General features: G+C 43.3%; 2 protein-coding genes and 1 long non-coding RNA gene across 3 annotated transcripts in view; 1 reads left to right on the top strand and 2 right to left on the bottom strand.

Annotated features, from left to right (window-relative positions):
- The window catches only part of LOC136437961 (DNA excision repair protein ERCC-6-like), a 52,841-nt gene that overhangs the window by 11,551 nt on the left and 22,352 nt on the right, over positions 1-18,938 (bottom strand). The window contains exons 14-21 of the mRNA XM_066432566.1: positions 18,235-18,283; positions 17,914-17,959; positions 17,067-17,210; positions 16,114-16,262; positions 14,881-14,972; positions 13,296-13,524; positions 11,665-11,771; positions 10,772-10,876 (exon numbers count right to left, since the gene is read on the bottom strand). Of these exons, the coding sequence (XP_066288663.1) occupies positions 10,772-10,876; positions 11,665-11,771; positions 13,296-13,524; positions 14,881-14,972; positions 16,114-16,262; positions 17,067-17,210; positions 17,914-17,959; positions 18,235-18,283 (921 nt within the window). The remainder of the gene's footprint in view (positions 1-10,771; positions 10,877-11,664; positions 11,772-13,295; positions 13,525-14,880; positions 14,973-16,113; positions 16,263-17,066; positions 17,211-17,913; positions 17,960-18,234; positions 18,284-18,938) is intronic.
- Positions 864-2,843, top strand: LOC136437960 (uncharacterized). The gene is made up of 2 exons (XR_010756356.1): positions 864-1,133; positions 2,351-2,843. It is a non-coding gene; the product is annotated as an uncharacterized lncRNA (long non-coding RNA).
- LOC136438266 (uncharacterized) lies at positions 3,089-5,054 on the bottom strand. The gene is made up of 2 exons (XM_066433030.1): positions 4,153-5,054; positions 3,089-3,586 (listed from the first exon to the last, which is right to left on the bottom strand). Exons 1-2 carry the CDS (start codon positions 4,414-4,416, stop codon positions 3,089-3,091), a joined length of 762 nt encoding a protein of 253 aa, XP_066289127.1. The 5' UTR covers positions 4,417-5,054.

Below are 18,938 nucleotides of genomic sequence, written 5' to 3'. Positions count from 1 at the left end.
GCCCGATCACTTCCTGTTAAATGAGGGTCAGTGTCCTTTCAAAAAGCGCTTCCTGGCGGATTTAGAAGGCAAAACATGGATAAAAGTTTTCCGGAGGGAGTGAAGAACAGCCAAAACACGCCACAACAACAGAACGTGACGTCATTTCCCCCCCGGAGTCAAACAAAATGGCGGACCTCTTGAGCCCGGCGACCTGCGCCGTCCGCTTCGGGACGAGATTTAGCCCGGAAGACAGTCGTTTACCGGGCTCTATCCTACATAGCTTCGTGGGAGAAGTCTTTACGATTATTCTGAGGCCTTTCTAGAGGAATCCTACTCGGGTTTTCTGGAGTTACAGACTTGTTTCTGACGCCGGACACGTCTCGACCCCATTGTTGTCGAAAATAGTATGCCGTGCATGCCGTGATGATCAAAGATGCACGGACATACGCGCGTTTTCTCGCGACAAAAACAGCTTTTACGCGGCTTGGCGATCAACGATGTTGAACTGGTGGTCGGGATAGATAGCATGGCTGGATGTGGTATATACCAGTTCTTGTCGGATCACAGTGTTAGTGACCCTCCCCTCCCCTTATCAATCCCAGATGTTCCCCCCTTCCCTTCATTCGTCGTTCACCACCCCTGGCAGTTGGACGTGTTAACTTTGGCTCCTCATCAGTTTGACCGTCCTTGTTGAGTTTACTTCGACCTATCTTGGATTACTCTTATGCCTACGAGTCGTGGATCTCCTACATTTAGCTGTCTACCAGTCATGGACTAATGTTGCTGAACACTTCCGAATCGGTATTTTGGCTTTCACTGACACATGGTCCTCCAGCTACCCTGCAATCATTCTCGATCGGTGAACCTTCGGCGTCCCTTCCACGCTCCTTCACAGCGTCGTAATAAATTGACTTGTTCCACTGAATATGCGAGTGCGAGTCTTTTATGCAATTCACTTTTTGGCCGCATGAGGGCTACTATAGCGGTTTGTTCGCAAAGACAGCCCTGGGACAGAGAGCGTATTTTTGGTGCGCGAAGCATGCTGGGAGGACGGTAGTATCCTGGGGACGTGAATGTATGTGTGGATCGACGCTGCCAGATTTCACTGTACGAGAGCTCCGATTTCTGCACGACAGTCCCCAAGTTTTGAGGTAAGTTTTCTGCATGTTATCGATATCTGACTGCTATGAAAATCTATGCCTGCTTTCTTTGGTACGTAAGGTCGTTGCAACAAGGAACAGATGTATCGAGATAACATTGGATGGTTTGTAAATTCGATCTGAAAATTGTGGAAAATTTGTCTTGATTTATGCAAATTATTTATGTACGCGTTTCAACTCGTTGTTATTACTTCAAATGGAAAATCAACCCAGTTATATCTATTTGTATCTATAGTATGTTGACCAGTTCTTAGCGTCGGTACAAAATTGCCGAGTATTTATATGAAATTAGTTGACAGCGGCAGGCTAAACTTGTATGATTTTTGTGGGAAAAGATGGCCGCCGTGTTGTTGACGCTCTTGAAAATTTTTGGCCTCGTTTATCGCCAAATTTCACTGGCATAACATACTTCCCGTTCTGGATATTTTATCAATATGTCCTCTGATGTACATAGATTGTGTGGCGATTTCCAATTTCTCCATAACTGTGATTTTCATTGGTGTGACGATGTGGCAAATTCGTAGTTTCGCGTGTTTGTTGCGGGGGGGGGGGTGTTTTTGGCAACGCCACGCGTGGGATGCCTGAAATGGAAACTTATACGTTTTCGTGTGTTTTAAACAACTCCTACAAGTTTTATATTGCATCCTGTGTTAATGCTACATTTCATTGTGGTTTTCATGCACTGATATGCCTCCAGGGCTCAAATTACTGGGTACAATTGCCATTTTATGTGTATTTTGTTCAGCAAGAATTTGAGATAATTTCTTTTAAATGCAATAATTGTTGACTGGGGTGTTATATAACCCATCATGAAACTAGATTTTATAGCATTTATAGAACAAATATTTTCAATACTCTTCATCAGTAAATTGTAGAATGATAAAACCTTTTAATTGGCAGAAACAGCCCCATCCAATAGTGGAGTCAATTAACCTATTATGTAAACAGTTTTTTTATCTGAACCCATTGGGTTTAAATGGTTACCTATGTAAAGGTACTGATATTGTATGCAAGTATATAGATTATTCTTTCTATTTAAGTGCATGGAATAAAACATTTCAGTTCTTAGCCTTTGTTAACTCAAGTAAGGGGCCCATCACGACCAACATAGCTAGGCAAAAGTAAGTTAGTATTTGATGTTATATTAAGTTTGTATCAGTCCAACTTGTCAGCATTTACACACAGTAACCAAAAGTTTTTGCTTGCAGAAATGGCGGACGGCGAGTCATCTGATGATGACAGACTCCTGGCCAGGTGTCTTCTGGATGACAGTGAGACATCGTCGGATGATGACAAACCACTGGCCAGGTTTCTACCGGAACAGTCACCATCCACAACGACTCCAACTAACACACCCAGGAAAGACAAAAAGCGGCTCATGACCCCAAACTCTAAGGCCCTCCCTCAGCCCTCCTCAAAGCGGGCAAGCACCGGGAGTGCCCCTGGGAGTGCCCGGAGTCAGCAGGACAAAGTGCGTTCTCTTGTACGGGGTTACCTGTTGAGTAAGTTCGAGGAAGGTGCAGAGGAGGATTTACACTGGTTGTACTATTTTAACTACTTGAACTACTTCTGCACATGGCTATCAGTACTCTAGGTTTGAGTATTCATGTTAATTCACACCGCATACCTACTTGATAGAGGTATGATCTAATTTTGAACTGTACTTTACAACCATGTAAATAAAAGACATGTATATACATACTACTTCTGCTTGTCCTTTGTGGTGTGGGATGATCATTATAACAACAATTGAAATGGTCTCCATTTAACTTATCTGTCTTCTTTGGCAATTCACAGCTTTCAGTCAATTCAGCAGTTATGTATTGAGATAAAAACTGTACATACAAAACTTATGTCGCAACATTTATGTAAAAATATACAGGCAATAATCCTTATTGAGAGGAACAGGTCATCCATTATTGAAGTATATTGTACTTCCCTCGATGTTAAATACATGTTCCATCATGAAAGAATATCAAATACCCTGACTTAAAATAGCTGCAGATTAAAAGGAGGCCTTCGACATCCTTCTGTCCAGCTCGGAAGGAGGGTAGGCTGAAAACTCTTCTGAGGCACTCCTCCAGTGGATCAGCAATGTCTGTTGTGTCTGGAGCTGGACATGTAGCATTGCTCTTGGCAGTCTCCTGTTGATCGGGATGCTTGGAAAACATTTTTACACCGACTGGCTTACAGACAATAGTTATGAATTTCTTACTGTCCTCTGCTGTCTCTGAAAGATACCACAGGTGATAGTTGACCTCCTTGTCTTTCCCTTCAACGCTCAAGGGATATGGTGGGCGCCCACTCGAGAAGGAGTTCAGAAAGGCTCCGGCATGGAGTACGATGCCCGCCTTTTTTGCAGCAACTTCGGGCCTTGTTGCAGTGACTTTAGTTGACAGTGCTGGGCTTGTAACTGAGAACTGTTCACCTGCCTGCTCATTTACCTGTAAGACAAAGAGGTGACACAAAACATAAGTACAATGTACTATCCAAGAGTTTGCTTTTGTATTATAATACAAGTACAAATACTTTTGTTCATGTCTTTAGTATTACTTAATCAAAATATACAGATATATAAGTTGGAGAACCCAGTTATACACACACATTTTCAGTTTTTTTTTCTTCAAAATGATTTCCAGATGTCCAAAATTAGCCTATTCACAGTAATGACTACTTGCACATGCATTATTGGGGAACTTTATCAGGCTTGCAATAACTCTCTTCATTTCAACACGAAACGCAGTTACTGTATTACAAGGCTTTACAATACTATTTACTGAAGTCTGAAAATAAACAAGAAGTCCTTTAACTTTTGTCTTAGATAGAAATAGTAAACTATATACGACTCAACAGTTAGAAACCCATAGCACTTAGTAACCTAGAGCACTTGTCTCCCTGTTTGCTGGAAATCTTCCTCGAACTGCAAATATTATAATAACTTTAACAGTGCATGATATAAATTCAGCATAACTCGTCCATTGCATCCAAATCCTCACAACTGCAAACGTACCTCGAGGTCTTGCAGTCTCTGCTTCATCTCTTCGAAACACAGCTGGCTCAGCTTCTGGTTCGCTGTTTTTTCCGCCGTGGCGTCAGATTTTGTGCCGTGTTTAGAACGATAGTGCACGTCCAGGCCGGCTCCTTTCTGGAAAAACACAGCATTGCCGTCGCAGTCATGGTGGGGGCACGGCACCCTCCCCTCTCTGGAGGCTCGACAAGCGGTATTTTTCAGGTTTTTTAGCCCTTCTCCGACGTTTTCTCCACTCGCTGCCATTTCCAGACCGTTGTGATTTTGATCTACTGGCTTTTATTAATGCAAATGTCTTCATTTTGGCACCTTTTTGCCGCCAGAGGAGCTCGGCCATGGTTAACATCTCGATGTTAGAATGTTACCGTCCTTTGTTTTGGTTGTGAAATACCCCGATCGTGTCTCCGCTGTGCTATTTCTGGCAGATCGTGACGTAGCACAGCAGCTGCATATCATTATGTCTCGGGTCCCCCAGCGCTCGGGCGCGCTCGGGCTTCCGTCGGCACTTTGCATACATTATCCCGCATGGCAACACCGGCTCATTAAATATGCGGGCGCCATCTTGGATGGAATTATGCCAGCGTCTGCGGAGAAGGCCAAACCCGCTACCGTAGCAAACTCCCTTCCGTGACATAACTCCCCTCTCGGCAATCTAGAAGGGTAATCTAACACCCTCGCAGCGCCACCAAATTAGGTACATTTTAAAGTTCCCTTTGATATAACGTATCACCATTGTGGCAACATTTTACCCCCGAAATAGTAAACTTTCGTCTTGTTTTCGCCTCGGTAACTGTAGAAAATACTAGCTAACTAGTGTACAGTCACACGTTGTATAGAGACGCACACAAGAGTCACACAACTTACGATTTGCTAAGGTAATTGAGACAAACAAAACAAAACAAAATGACAGCCGTGGATTCCATATAGTTTTATTTTGTGTATTGGTTGAGCCCACGATCTAAACCTATGGCTTCTTCGCGGCGCTGGGTACGAGCGTGCGTCCCTTCAACGTTCACCTCCTTGCTTCAATCCCCCGGAACCCTGCCGTTTCAACCAGAAGAAGAACCATGAGTTCTACATTGACTGCCTCTACTGGACGACTCAAACTGCCTTGATGAGGAAGGCTGCTGTCACGACTATCGGCTGGTTCCTGCTGTATCCACGACCACCATCCCACATTCCAGTCATGAACTTCAGACGGTCGCAGTTATTGACGATGTACCCTTTCCTTTCCAGCTAAGTACTGAAACCCCTCTGTTTTGACTATCCTTAGATGATCGCATGGAGCTCGAACGTTATTTAGTTTTAACCCTGTCCTTTCCTTTCCGTTACATATTTGGCAAGGTTCTCGTTACATTATCAGATAAGATCAGATACACCGAGCCCCATGCTGAACCCCATGCTGATCTCCCTTCCGCCCATTGCTGTGTTGTTGGCCATCTGGACCACCCTTATTTTTTAGACAGGCAGGAGCATATCTTGACCTGCCTTTCTTATCTTTTTGTTACAGGTCTTTAACTCCTACATCCTAGTCTACATCTTGAAAAGACTTATATGCCATTACCTTCTCACACTAGTACTCCGGACTTGTGCAGGAGTCAGCCATGACTGCTGGCCACACTGGTTGGTAATTAAGACCTGTTAACTAGTTTTTAATGAACCTCCTTCAGTCCTCTTTTTCTTCCCGACAACATATTTGGCAGGTTGTGTTACGCTGGGCACCATGCTGTGCGACCGCCGCCTGATACATGCCCATCTTGGTCCGTTCTCTTGGAAGTTTGTTTTACTTTTAAAATTCCCCACCGTTGCGCTTTCCTAGGACACATCCATACGAATTGAGGAAGATTGCAATTATATACCGTGGATGTAATCACCATTTCAGCAGGATTTTGCACCTCTAAAGTCTTTCTAAACAGACCCCCTGCTTAGCCTCTCAGGATACACATGTACTGTCAAGTAATTAACACAAGCTGCTGCTGTGCCGATCACCAGCCGGGCTACTCTTTCAAGAATGATCAAGATTGTCTGTTATTAGGACAGGCCTTGTGCAGTATATCTTTTGAATTATCCTCTGTTCCCTTACAGGTTGTTTTGGTAACATCCATGTACAGCAACATATATTGAACCGTATTGTTCGAATGTATGAGTGTATGACACTATGCACGCACTATGCAGTGTGTGGGTCATCCCTTTCTCCGACAGGCGAGCACAGAAAGGAGCCTTACTAAACGTGACCTGAGTGACTGACCTAACTGTAAGGAATTCCCCGGGAGGACAGTGTTTGACCAACGTGGACGTGATCTCAGGAGTTACAGGCCTGACTGGAGTGCCCGCGTTATGGACCTAAGAACGTCGACTCATCGTCGTTTATATAGAGAACTATCATCGGACTAACATCGGACTTTGCACTGCTATGACTTACGATCAGGCTCAAGGCGTGGGACACTACCCTGACACTGGATGCACGTAACAACATTGCTACCGAACTGAATTCAATCCATCCTTGGACTTACGTCTTAGAAACAGTCACCCGAACACTATTGAGGCATTAGAACTGTCACCGTTTAATTACTGTATCTCATGTGTCAAAAAGCTTTCTTGTAACTTATCTTGACGAGATTAGGCTGCTTAATTAACTTGATTAACTTTTATTGTCTTGAGTTGACAGTGAATCCACAGTGTTCTAAGCTGAGATGTTGACTATACCTGCTTATGCCCTACCCTACCCTACGCTACCCTACCCTTCCCTGTCCCCTTACCCCTCCCTCCTTCTGTGAACCTTAACCTGTCCACCTGACTTGACAATTAACAACTACCACTTGGCTGTGACTGCTGACTTTCACCTTGTGTTGACTTGTAACCTTTCCCCGACCTGTTGTGTGTTGACTGGACGATGCCTCGACAATACCCCCCCCCCCCAGCTGCTGTGTGATCAGCTGTGAGAGTCACCTCTACTTGGTGGTACGGAACCTGCGGTCACGTTACGTGCGGCTGCAATGGTTACCGATACACTGTAGAGCGCCTCTACTTGGTGGTATGGAACCTGCGGTCACGTTACGTGCGGCTGCAATGGTTACCGATACACTGTAGGGCGGTGTGCTTGTAACGTTGCGTATCCTTGGTAGGTACGGGACCAGCGGTCATACTCCGTGCGGCTGGGATGGTCACCGATACGCCGTAGGAACAGTGCGCTCGATTACGATTACGTTGGAACCTTCGGTAGGTACGGAACCAGCGGTCACACTCTGTGCGGCTGGGACGGTTACCGATACGCCGTAAGGACAGTGCGCTCGATTACGATTACGTTGGAACCTTCGGTAGGTACGGGACCAGCGGTCACACTCTGTGCGGCTGGGGTGGTTACCGATACGCCGTAGGAACAGTGTGCCCGATTACGATTACGTTGCGAAACCTCGGTGGTACGGAACCAGCGGTCATAAACCGTGTGGCTGGGATGGTTACCGATACACTGTAGGACGGTGTGCTCGATTACTCTGTTACGGTGGGTACGCTCGGTGGTACCCCCTGCACCGCCTGCCTGCTGGGCGGTATAGAAATATGGTTTGGGAGGTGGCTCGCATCCCCTCCCTGTAAAACGTCTGCCAGCTGCGGTGTGACATTGACCGTTCTATCCTTTTTTGTTCGTAACGGTGTCGCGACTATCCTACTTGTATTGTATTATCTGTGAGTAGACAAGAATTGGAGTTCTCTTCGGAACTTGTGAAGAAGAGAAATACCAGTTCTTGTCGGATCACAGTGTTAGTGACCCTCCCCTCCCCTTATCAATCCCAGATGTTCCCCCCTTCCCTTCATTCGTCGTTCACCACCCCTGGCAGTTGGACGTGTTAACCCCCACCCTCCCACCCTCGGGCAACAGACTGGCTGTCTTTAGCTTCTTAGATAACATACCGGAGTTGCCTTGTGAGGAATATACTTAGTCTAACGTTGAAGTTATTCCTCGGTACTGTACTAGTACTTCTGTATTGCCAGTGGTTGGCCGTACTTAGGCTGTAACTTTACCTTGTTAAAATCACTGTACCTATTGTATTGTAGATCTCCTTATCAGAGCACTTGCGTTCTTAATTATACCTCTCTCATTTGTGATACACAGTTTTATCAGAGTGAGTAAACACTCTTAAGCTGGACAGAGCATGGATAAATCGTACCTCCCCCTTCCCGGCAGGCACCGGGGAGTTAGGGTTGGGTAGCCCGCTCGCAGCGATAGTCGGCCTCAAGTAGGCCTTAGGGCCCTGTCACACTTGTGCGTATGTTTAGGTGCGCGTGGGTTCCGCGGTAGCATTTGTTGGGTTATGTGGAGTTGCAGGGAAGAAGTTGTTCTACTTTGACCCACCGTTGTGCAGCCTTGTTATTGAGCCAACGAAATTGCTTTTGACTGCAGGTTTGGCCTGGACCAACGACATGTTGATGCGTGGCTCATGCGGGCTTGATTGTGCGCACAAGTGTGACAGGGGCTTTAGGAAGATGACAAGTCTCCAAAACTAGACCTCAAGAAGATTGGCTGATCTGCACTTGAACAGACTTCTGACATAGAAACTGTGTACTACGAGCTTACCTACTTGTTCACCCCTTACCTACCGTTGTAACCACGTCCATTGAAGTTATAATAGACTGTACGGAAATCCCGGATATGCCATTAACTGTAATGTCGGAGTTATCCGTTCTGTTACTCTCCTGTTATATACGTGCGGTTACCAACTTTCTGTCAGTGGCATGACTGATCTGATGAGGAGCCAATAAATGTCCGACCGCCGTAACGGTGTCGCGACTATCCTACTTGTATTGTATTATCTGTGAGTAGACAAGAATTGGAGTTCTCTTCGGAACTTGTGAAGAAGAGAAGGGATTTTTGGGCTAATTGTTGAACATTCGTAAATATACTTGTCCGAAGTGAAGCTGGGTCTCAAAATCAAAATTATGATGATTCTGTATATAAATTTTGCCCAGACATCTGCTTATTTCACGTTCGATGTTGTATCTACAAAATATCGACATGTATGTAACGTTTTCGGAAGTTATTGCTTAGTAAACTTTATTTGTTTATATGCTGTGAAGTTGGCGATAATATTTGTGTAACTCCGGGATGGACAACCCAAGAAAGAAATTCATTCGTTACAGTTAACGTTAGATCGCTGCTTGAAGGCATTGAAGTTTTTACTAATAAAAATGAACCTAACTTACTGAAATTTAGTTCTATTGTCATACTTATATCGGTGCAGTCAAGCTTTTTGTTGAAAATTATGCCATGAAGTCGGAACATTATGTTACGTCGCTCTACGATGTACATCCCTCGATCCAAGAAAGACAGTCCTTACTGTAACTTTAGATCAGAGTTTGTAGGCAATGGATTTATGAAGAAGAAAAATGAACGTTACTGAATGGAACCTAGTTCTTTTGTGATAGTTGTCCACATATCCGTGCAATTCAGACCAGTACAGTTTATTACAAATACTCAATCGGGAAATGCACACTTGGCACAGCTTTGGGGATTCTCCATTAGTCGTGTCGTCATCCACTTAGCGCAGCCTGATTGGCGTAGCGGCCTCTTGTTTTCCCGCCACGGGACCATCTGGGCTCCCCAGGGGGGCGGAGTAGGCTGTTGTCCATGATCCCCCCTCCGTACTGCGGCATGAAAACTGCAACTTTACCCTTCAATTTAGGGGTTAAATTGTGACATTGAAGGGGAAAACATTATAGATTTTAAAAATAGGTCTTATAAAGCACCAGGTCTAATGGAAATAATTTATTATCAGCATATGCCTCAGCCCGGGTTTAGGAGTACCTTAAACCATCCTATAACTTCCTTAGATCGTGAAATTTGCACTGGAAAAATATGAAAACATTGCTGTTTTGTGTTTATAACTGAACTTCTGCATTAATTACTGACTGTACATAATTCCGCATATTATAGTTTTCAAATTGCATGTAAAATATATGCCAATATGCAATTTTACATGAAACAGGAAAACAAATATTCGTAGCACACACATTCCATTCAAGTCCGAACCTGAACCTAAACCTCTGGACTCGAGTCCGAACCTAAACCTAAACTCGGGTTTAGGTACGCACCACTATCGATAATGGTCCTTTTATGTGCAGAGGTTTGACGCTGCTTGAGACTGACACCTAAATCTCCCTCAAACACAGGGCCCACGGCTTTACGTCAGCATCCAAAATCACATAATAATCCCTCACAATCACATGGCTGACCCTGGGATTGAACATCAGCCCACATATTCAAATCTATCCGAGATTCTCTAAGCTTACAGACAAAGAAAAGACCATTCTTCTTTTAACTAACAAAAACCCACAAATCATAGAAAAGGTGGGACATTTCGTCTTCCATTGTTTACAGAAGAGAAGTCAAACCCTTCACTAGTTATAGACAATTACGTTTTATAGTCTACTCGTAGTCTAGTCGCTTTTATACTTATTTTGTACCCTGTTATTGGTGTATGTTGTTTGCAATTAGCCTTCGGCAGGAAATTGCAATAAACTTATTAACTTTAAGGAATTTGATCCATAAAGCTAAGCAGTGGGACTGCATTTACCATGTACATCATGGGGACATGGCCGTACCCACCTCTGTTAAGCTGTTGCTGAGCTCCTGCTCTTCTTCTTCATCATCCTTCTCCTGGCTGCTGATGCTGATCTTTGCAAAACTCTTCTCCAACTTTTGTGCCTGCTCCTGTAGAACGAAAAAACATCATTGTCTAGTCTGGCCTATATCTGTATACAAGTAATTTAATCATCTTTCAGCTTAACACACCAGCTTCTGTATCTGGCATAACCATGCTTCAGCGAAAAACACCAGCTTCTCAGATACGTGGCACAGCAGCAGCTGTTTATAATATAAATCACCGAACAACCTGTCACACCTTACTTTTGCACATCTAAGTAACCCAAGGTATCATTTAAAGGCATCCAGAGCATTTTCTGAGGCTTGCAACTTGCATAAAAAACCTCAAATCTCTTGTCATTCCTACACAAAGTAAGTTTCAATAACACTATACCATTGCATATCGACATTAAAGGAGCAAAGATATAATGTCGTTGTGTGGTGAGAACTGATAGAAAATCCAAGCCCAAATAGACTGATACTGACTGTCCATCACAATTAGCGATTCGACCAATGAGAGAGTGGCTGCATGTCCGTCAAATATTTGAATTTTTATGTTTCAATTTTGCATTTCTACGTTTTGACGGAGGTGGGCGGGGCTATGGTATCGGTCTATTTACACTAGGCGCGTGAAACTAAAAGATCACTATGTAGCTTATTTGTGTGCCGCTTTTGAGCACCTTTGATAAGAAATCTGCACGCAAATGTGGTAAACAGTGGCATTAAATGTCAATTTTATAAAGATTACAGCAACTAGAATATTTCCAGTTCTCAAGCCTCATAAAATACTCTGGGTGCCTTTAAAACTCTTATAAGCTCTGAAAAACTACAATCTGGCTTTTAGTCTGCTACCGTACCTCTTCAGTTTCCTGCCGCAGGTCTATGAACTGGCCTGGTAGGTCAACTGGAATGGACGCGGGGTGCGCGGGGCTGTCTGAGTAGTCATCACTGCTGACAGTCTTAGCTGGAGGAGAGAGTGGAGGTTAGGGGTGGATACCGGTTTGGCTTGATAAGGTCCAAGTCCAGGTTTAGGTCCAGAGATTATGGTTTAGGTCCGGACCTGAACCTGTCTTGTTGACATGTTTTGTTTTATTAAACCAATATTAAGCAAGGAGACAAACCAGTATTTGATATTTAAATGTAGCACTTATTTGGAATGCCTTCTTTGTCAGAGAGGAGACTCAAAACACTTTTCATCAAACAAAATAGAAAAATATGTTGATATATCTGTACTTTGTTCATTTTTTTTTTGGACTCAGGTTTTTGGCTTTCAGGTTTTTTGGACTCGGTTCTTGGATGTGGTACAGGTCCGAATCAGGTCCAGCGAACCGGTATCCACCCCTAGTGGAGGTACAATATGATGAAACTGCAAACTATCAAGAAGTAATTTACGAAATAAGGTACCTTACTTAGTAGGTTAGCCAATAGATCTGGTGGGTTAAAGACAATTAAAAGAAAATTAAACTGCTTGTAGTACACCAGAAACGAGCATGGGAGTAACATTAAAAAAAGTTCATTCAATACAAGACACATATGACCAATTTGGTGCAGTCACAGAGTTACCCCACCATACGATTTATCAGTTTTAACTATAAAAAAAGGATAATTCTATAACAACTACATTGTACCACCAAGGGACAAGAACAACAAATCAAAGATGGGTTGTGATTTTTTCACCCCACACCCATCATTTAAGGTATTGTTGAAGGGTGGCTGAGGAATTTTGGGATGTTTTTGAAAAAACCCTTTCTTCTTAGCTTTATAAACCTTCCTCAACCTTATTTTTGTTAAGGTAGTACCTTATAGCAAAGTGATAATTTATGTAAATTAGTATGATGTCATGATTTCGTCATCAAGATCTATAAGGCCACGCTCTCCTTGGCTTGTGCTTCGATGTTCATCAATATAACTTTGCAGGCATGTACATGAGAGTAATACTTAAAGAATGATGCATGTCAACGCGAATATTTTGAAAATATCGATTTTTGGCGAATTTTTTTTGTTTGATAACAAAGGTAAGAGGTACTTTTTGCACAAGGTAAGAAGTGTTATCTATACACCTTTCTCACGCGGCGGACATGATAGAATGAAGACGAGGCCAATGAGGCAAAGAAGCAAAAATAATGTACAGATTTAGTTTTCCTCCTAAATCACATTAAGTTTTAAAATATGATATCCAAGTATCAATATTACAACTAATGCAATGTACAAAAAAGATGCAGCAATTTAGAGCTTCGTTGACCGATCCCATAGTCTCCGCCCTCCTCTGTCAGAGCGTAGAAATGCAAAATAAAAACATAGAAATGCAAATATTTGACGGTCATGCAGCCACTTCCTCATTGGTCGATTCTCTAATTATCAGGTAATCACTGGCTAAACTGGTAATTGTGATTGACAGTTAGGATCGGTCTAATGTTTGCCACAAGGGCCTCGTTTTCATTCTATCATGGCCGCCGCGTGAGAAAGGTCTATTCCCCTTATTTTATACCTCTAGGTTTGTTGGGCATATTGCGCGGTTGGTCGTCCTGACTGGGATGGAAGAGTTCGGGCAGGTTGTCCGGGAAGCCTTCCCGTGGCCCCGCGGCGCCCGGGTCCTGTCCCGGCTGTTTCCCGCCGTGGCGCCGCATGAAGCTGGCCTCCGTGGTCGTCTGGCGTAACTCGTTCATCTGGTGATGGAGTTGCGATTCGGCCATGACCAGCTCGCGGGCCTTGTGCACCTACAAGATTAACAGCGGGGTGAAAAAAAAGATTTATGTAAGGCCCTTCAAAATTTTATTCAGTTGCTTGAGTAACTATTTTTGGCATAGACTTAAATAACAAGTATTTTTTATTCCCCTCACCTTTAAGTTTGTTTAGCATGTTGCTACAACCCATGCAACATGCTCTACAAACCTAGAGGGGTAAGGGGAATAAAAAATACTTCTTAGTGCCTTGTGCACCGATATGATAAACAGTTGGGTGAAATAAAAAACAACAGACTAAGGTAAGAAGTGTTTTCATTCCCCTCAAATCCTGGTTTGTTGAGCAAGTTGCAACTACAAATGTTGCAAATGGAAAGGATACCACCATGATAACAATTTCATGTCTTAAGCCCCTGTCACAAATAAGAAATTCAGCTCGGCCGACGTGTTGGCGAGCTTCAAATGTGCATTTTCAGCCAAAGTACGGCCGACGTCCTGTCGATGACGTGGGCTTCGGGCAATTTTTAGCAATAAAATTTGGTCCAAATATTGGCCTTTTACCAGGTTAGTCGATCCTGACCTCGTCCATGTCCAAGGGATGGTACCATCTCATGGGGGATTTTTAGTTTTTAGTGTTCGACGGACGTCGCCCAAGATTTTCATTGGAAAATACAGTCGACGCTCGGGCGATTTTGAAATTCGGCGAGCTTCGGGCGATCTACAGAGTCGGCCGATGCTGGCATGAATTGTGACGCCGGCTTAAAGTTAAACGTTTTTCCATCTCCTGATAAGGAAAACCCATACATACCTTCAGACATGATTTGACCTTAAACTTCACTTCAAACACAACAGTTTGTAAAATGAAAGAGAAACATGAGACGTTTGCCCTACCCTCTGTTCAATGGACTCCTGGCCTTCTGGCAAAAAAAAAAAGGAAAGTGATCTCGAACCAGTTTAGCTCAAGTGAACTCAATGAACAGAAGAGCTAATCTTCCACTGGTCGTGACAAAGAAGACAGACGCTATGTACAGTATTTACAGGTTCACTGTAACAGGGAAATTCCCCTAGCTCTTTTCGACAAGCACAATGAACAGTGGACCACGTCCTGTCCTAAGGACTGCGACTCTTTCCAATAGCGTGTATGTCGGGTGAGCGACACAGCCAGAATCGAACCCGGGGCTTCTAGTTCCAGAGGCAAGATCGCTAACCACTGGACTACGCACGCTACTATGGGAGTTCCTCTTGATCAGCCTGTTTGGTGTACATGTACAGCAGGCTGATCACCGAGAACAGTCAGATGGAAAGGACTCACTCTCTGCCTGTTTGATCTACAGCAGCAGACGAACACAACAGCTTGGACTATGAAAGAGAAACATGAGACGTTTGCCCTACCCTCTGTTGGATGTAATCCTGGCCTTCTGGAAGCTCTTCGTGGTCAGCCTGCTTGGTGTACAGCAGATCATGGTCACTGATGCCGAATATCCCTGCAGGAATACAGAACAGTAAGTAAAGCAGTCATCCTCAATTGAGGTGAAGCATGAGGCTTTTTCTACTTACAGTGTTCTCGCGAGGCCTTTTCAGCATAGGGCCCCCGATGCTGTGATTTGGACCCTCGATGCTGTGATCTGGACCCCGATGCTGTGTTTCAATGAGCATAGGGGTGTTTCTTTCTGGGAAGAACCTTCATAAATCTTATATAGAAAGTTCATATTTGGCTTTAGAATGAGGATGTGGCAGAGGAAAAACTTTAACTTCACAAAATTTCTCCCTCAAAATGCAGGAATTATTGTCTTATTTGGTTATGAACTTTTGTGCAGTAAGATGCCAGACTCCCAACCGTTATCATGTCTTTGGCACTCCGCAAGTGACTTGGGCCTCGCAAAGTTGGCCTTCTATACCTGACCCCTATGCTGTGAAAAAATCCTGGTGAGAACACTGAAGTAGCTAGTGGTAGTGCAATGTGGCTTCGCCATGGCTTGCGTTTTTGACCAAGCACACCGGGTCACCCCCACTCTTCTCGATAAGTGTGTTGGGTTCTTTTACGTGCAGAGGTTTGATGCTTGAGTCTTACGCCCGAAGCTCCCTCATACACGGGGCCGCCGGCTTTACGTCGCCATCCGAAATGACAAATGCAATCCCTTTGTACACTTGTACACCTTGAGGTGGTTTACCACTTTTGCAATACAAACTGTTTCCTTAGGCTACACCAAGTAATTTTTATGGATGACGTCCTTTGGAGACCCTAAATCTAATGCGAGAGCGCGAAAAAAAAGCAAGAAGGGCCGAAAAAAACAAGATGCCTAGATTTGAAATATAATAGTCGACGACACATGTTAGGACACAATTGAATGAGAGAACACAGTGTAACAACTAACAATTCTTTTATTCATCATGAAAACAACAATAATTTGAATAAATCAGTTGAAGTTGAACAGCAGTTGTTGTCCTGTCCTGTTTCTTTCCATATCCCATTGATTTTGCAGGCCTGCAGAAACATATTATATCAAATAGGAACTCTTTGGTCATAGTTACAGGAAGCGGAATTTCTTGTTTTTTTTCTTGGAACAGACCAAAATCAATGCGCGTGCGGACGTCATCCATAAAAATTACTTGGTGCAGCCTTACCCAAAGAGAGGAGGTACGCGATGTGCTCATCCAGAGTAGTGTCCGACTTCCTGTTTTGTGAGTGCATCTGTGCGAGCTGCTCCTGGGTAGTAGAGTGTTCCGGATTGTCCATGACAAACAGTTCCCTCAAGTCCTGTCTGGAAAAGTACCTGGAACACATGTAGCAATACAACTCAGTACTGATGTCAAATATCCCTGCAGGAATAAAGAACAGCAGCAGTAATCAGTCATAAGGCCACACCAATTTAATTTCTTGGTTAACGGATTTCTATTTTCAAAAAAAAAAATTTTAGAAAAAAAAAAAATCTGGAAAACAGAAGGCTGGCCCAGCCTTCTGTTTTTATGAATTTTTTTTTTGTAACATTTTTAAAAAAAATAAAAATCCGTTAACCAAGAAATTAAATTGGTGTGGCCTAACCTCTATGTTCTGACACCCCAGTACAGGGCTCGAAATTCATTTTGGGAAATAGGTGCACCCATCCAAAAAAATTAGGTGCACAGAACGAATTTTGGGTGCACCCCATAAAATTAAGTTGAATGCCAGCAAAACATTATTACAAGTACAAAGTTTAATGCTCTTAAGAACCTGTAGAGTCTGTAATTCAAAAGCTAACTTCAAAATTTCAAACAGGCAATACATCAAATGTAAAGTGCAACAAAAGGTTATATTGCATTTTCTGATACTAGTGGCTTATTTCAAAATTTTCAACAGGTAATGCATCAAATAAAGTACAACAAAGTTTATAATGCTTTTTCTGATACTTAGATTTTGAGAATATTCTGTATGCTTGTGTACGATAGTACCTTATCTCCATAGCCTTCAAAACTATCTAGGTGCACTGGTGCACCCAGTCAAAACGTAGGTACACAGCTCCAATTGTGGGTGCACAAGGGTGCTCATGCACCCACTATTTTGAGCCCTGTGAACTAAACAAAGACTTGGGTTTCCTAACCTGAAGGGGTCCTTGCAGGCTCCCGTGGTCTGCCTGGTCACAGACTCCTTGAAGACCTGCCGTCTGTAGATCTTCTCTTCCACAGAGCCGCAGGTTATGAAGCGGTAGATGACGACCGCCTTCTTCTGGCCAATACGGTAGGCCCTGAGATGCATGCAAGACGGAAAAGTTGGTATTAGTTTAAGTTAAAATCCTCCCACACCATTATTGATGTATAGGGCGGTGCCCATCTCCGTTTCATAGCCCTGGGCCACACTGTGGTGCAACCACTGCAGCAGGGGGCTAGTCCACTGGCAGTGGAGTGTGTTTAACTTCCATACTGTTTCATAAGTATGTACCATTTTTATAAAGTCTTTGGTATGACTCAATGCGCCTCTTGTCCAGAAGTGTCCTACCTGGGGCTTGAACCCCAGTCCTTCTGATCCAAGTAATTTGAACCAGATGTGGTGAGAGGCAGAAGGCGCAGACCACTACACCACAGGGACACCCCCGCAAGACGGAAAAGAGTGATTCTCAATGAGGTAAAAATGTTACAAACTACAGCAGGACTTAGAGACCTCATCTGGAGAACTTTTGCTTCAGGAGGCTTGCACTAAATTGCACTGTGGCAACCTACTATAATTTTGTTATAATCATCATAAATAGTAATATACAGGAGGCATCAGAGGGACGACAAAAAGCATTGACATCATTTCATCATTAAACTTTTTCCAATAATTAAGAATATAAGTCTATTGTTGGCACATGGTAAGGATGAATTCAGTTGCCTTGAGTTAGCATTTCTCAAGGGAAACATTAACAAGGCAAGAACCAATTCCTGTTCAAAGGTAAATTTGCATACCCTCACCTGTCTACTGCCTGGGCATCTGTGGCTGGGTTCCAACTGGGGTCATCTGTGGGGGAGGGGGGCAGGAACATTTGCACATCAATCAATCAATCAATCAATCAATCAATCAATCAATCAGTCAATCAATCAATCAACCAGTCAATCAGTCAATCAATCAATCAAATGTTTGCAGGCAAAAAAACTCTCTACTTTATTTCTTACCAACACTAATCCAAACATTCTACAACCTTCAATGCAGATCAGACATTCATAACCTATCAATGGCTTACGACCCGAGGATTCTATATCCATTAAAAAAAAAAAAGGACTGGAGTAACTTACATATGACTACCCTGTCTGCTGCTGTCAGGTTCAGCCCAACTCCACCAACCTGTGGAAAACAGGTTACCACATTTTTATTAACAAGACTAAACTTTTCCTCCAACACTATACGAGAAACTGGGACTTACCCCAAATTTTTGGTTGATTCCATCAACCCTGTTCACGGAATGACCCGGATTTCTTTGCAAGAGGAGTAAAGGAGGCAATCTACATCATAGCCCACAGACCCACCTTGAACAAAGAGGGGGGGAGGCACAAGTTATCTGGCACATATGATTATGACCCGCTACTGCGATCACGTGTTGCTGACGTCACGCTGCAGTAACTGGGTTATTCTGTGAAGAGGGTTGATGGAGTCAACTGAAAATTTGGGGTAAGTCCCAATTTCTCTTCTAGTGTTGGAGGAAAAGGTTAGTCTTGTTAATAATGAATTCTACCAACACAGATGAACTTTCATGCTTACCACATTTTGTCAGGTGTATCTACATATGTATCAATGAAATTCCTTTAGAAGAATAGACGACATTCGACTTCCTTCAAGCGAAAGCAGTCCACCTACCCCCAGTGAGTGGAGTTCATCAAGCATCCCAGATGTATTTACCGGACTAAAAAAAAAAAAATTAATGCCTTTTCTTTTACCCATTCCCATCACAACATGCACTAACACTGCCAAAAATAATTACTCAAGCAACTGGATAAGATTT

The sequence above is a fragment of the Branchiostoma lanceolatum genome, chromosome 7 (assembly GCF_035083965.1).
Source record: "Branchiostoma lanceolatum isolate klBraLanc5 chromosome 7, klBraLanc5.hap2, whole genome shotgun sequence".
Classification (NCBI taxonomy): Eukaryota; Metazoa; Chordata; class Leptocardii; order Amphioxiformes; family Branchiostomatidae; genus Branchiostoma; species Branchiostoma lanceolatum.
Note: the sequence above shows the minus strand (reverse complement) of the source record. Positions and strands in the feature narration are given on the sequence as shown.

Coding starts and splice junctions, on each gene's coding strand:
- LOC136438266 (XM_066433030.1), bottom strand. CDS start 4,416: ATGGCAGCGAGTGGAGAAAACGTCGGAGAAGGGCTAAAAAACCTGAAA. Junction 3,587..4,152: donor AGAGACTGCAAGACCTCGAG/GTACGTTTGCAG, acceptor TTTGTCTTACAG/GTAAATGAGCAGGCAGGTGA.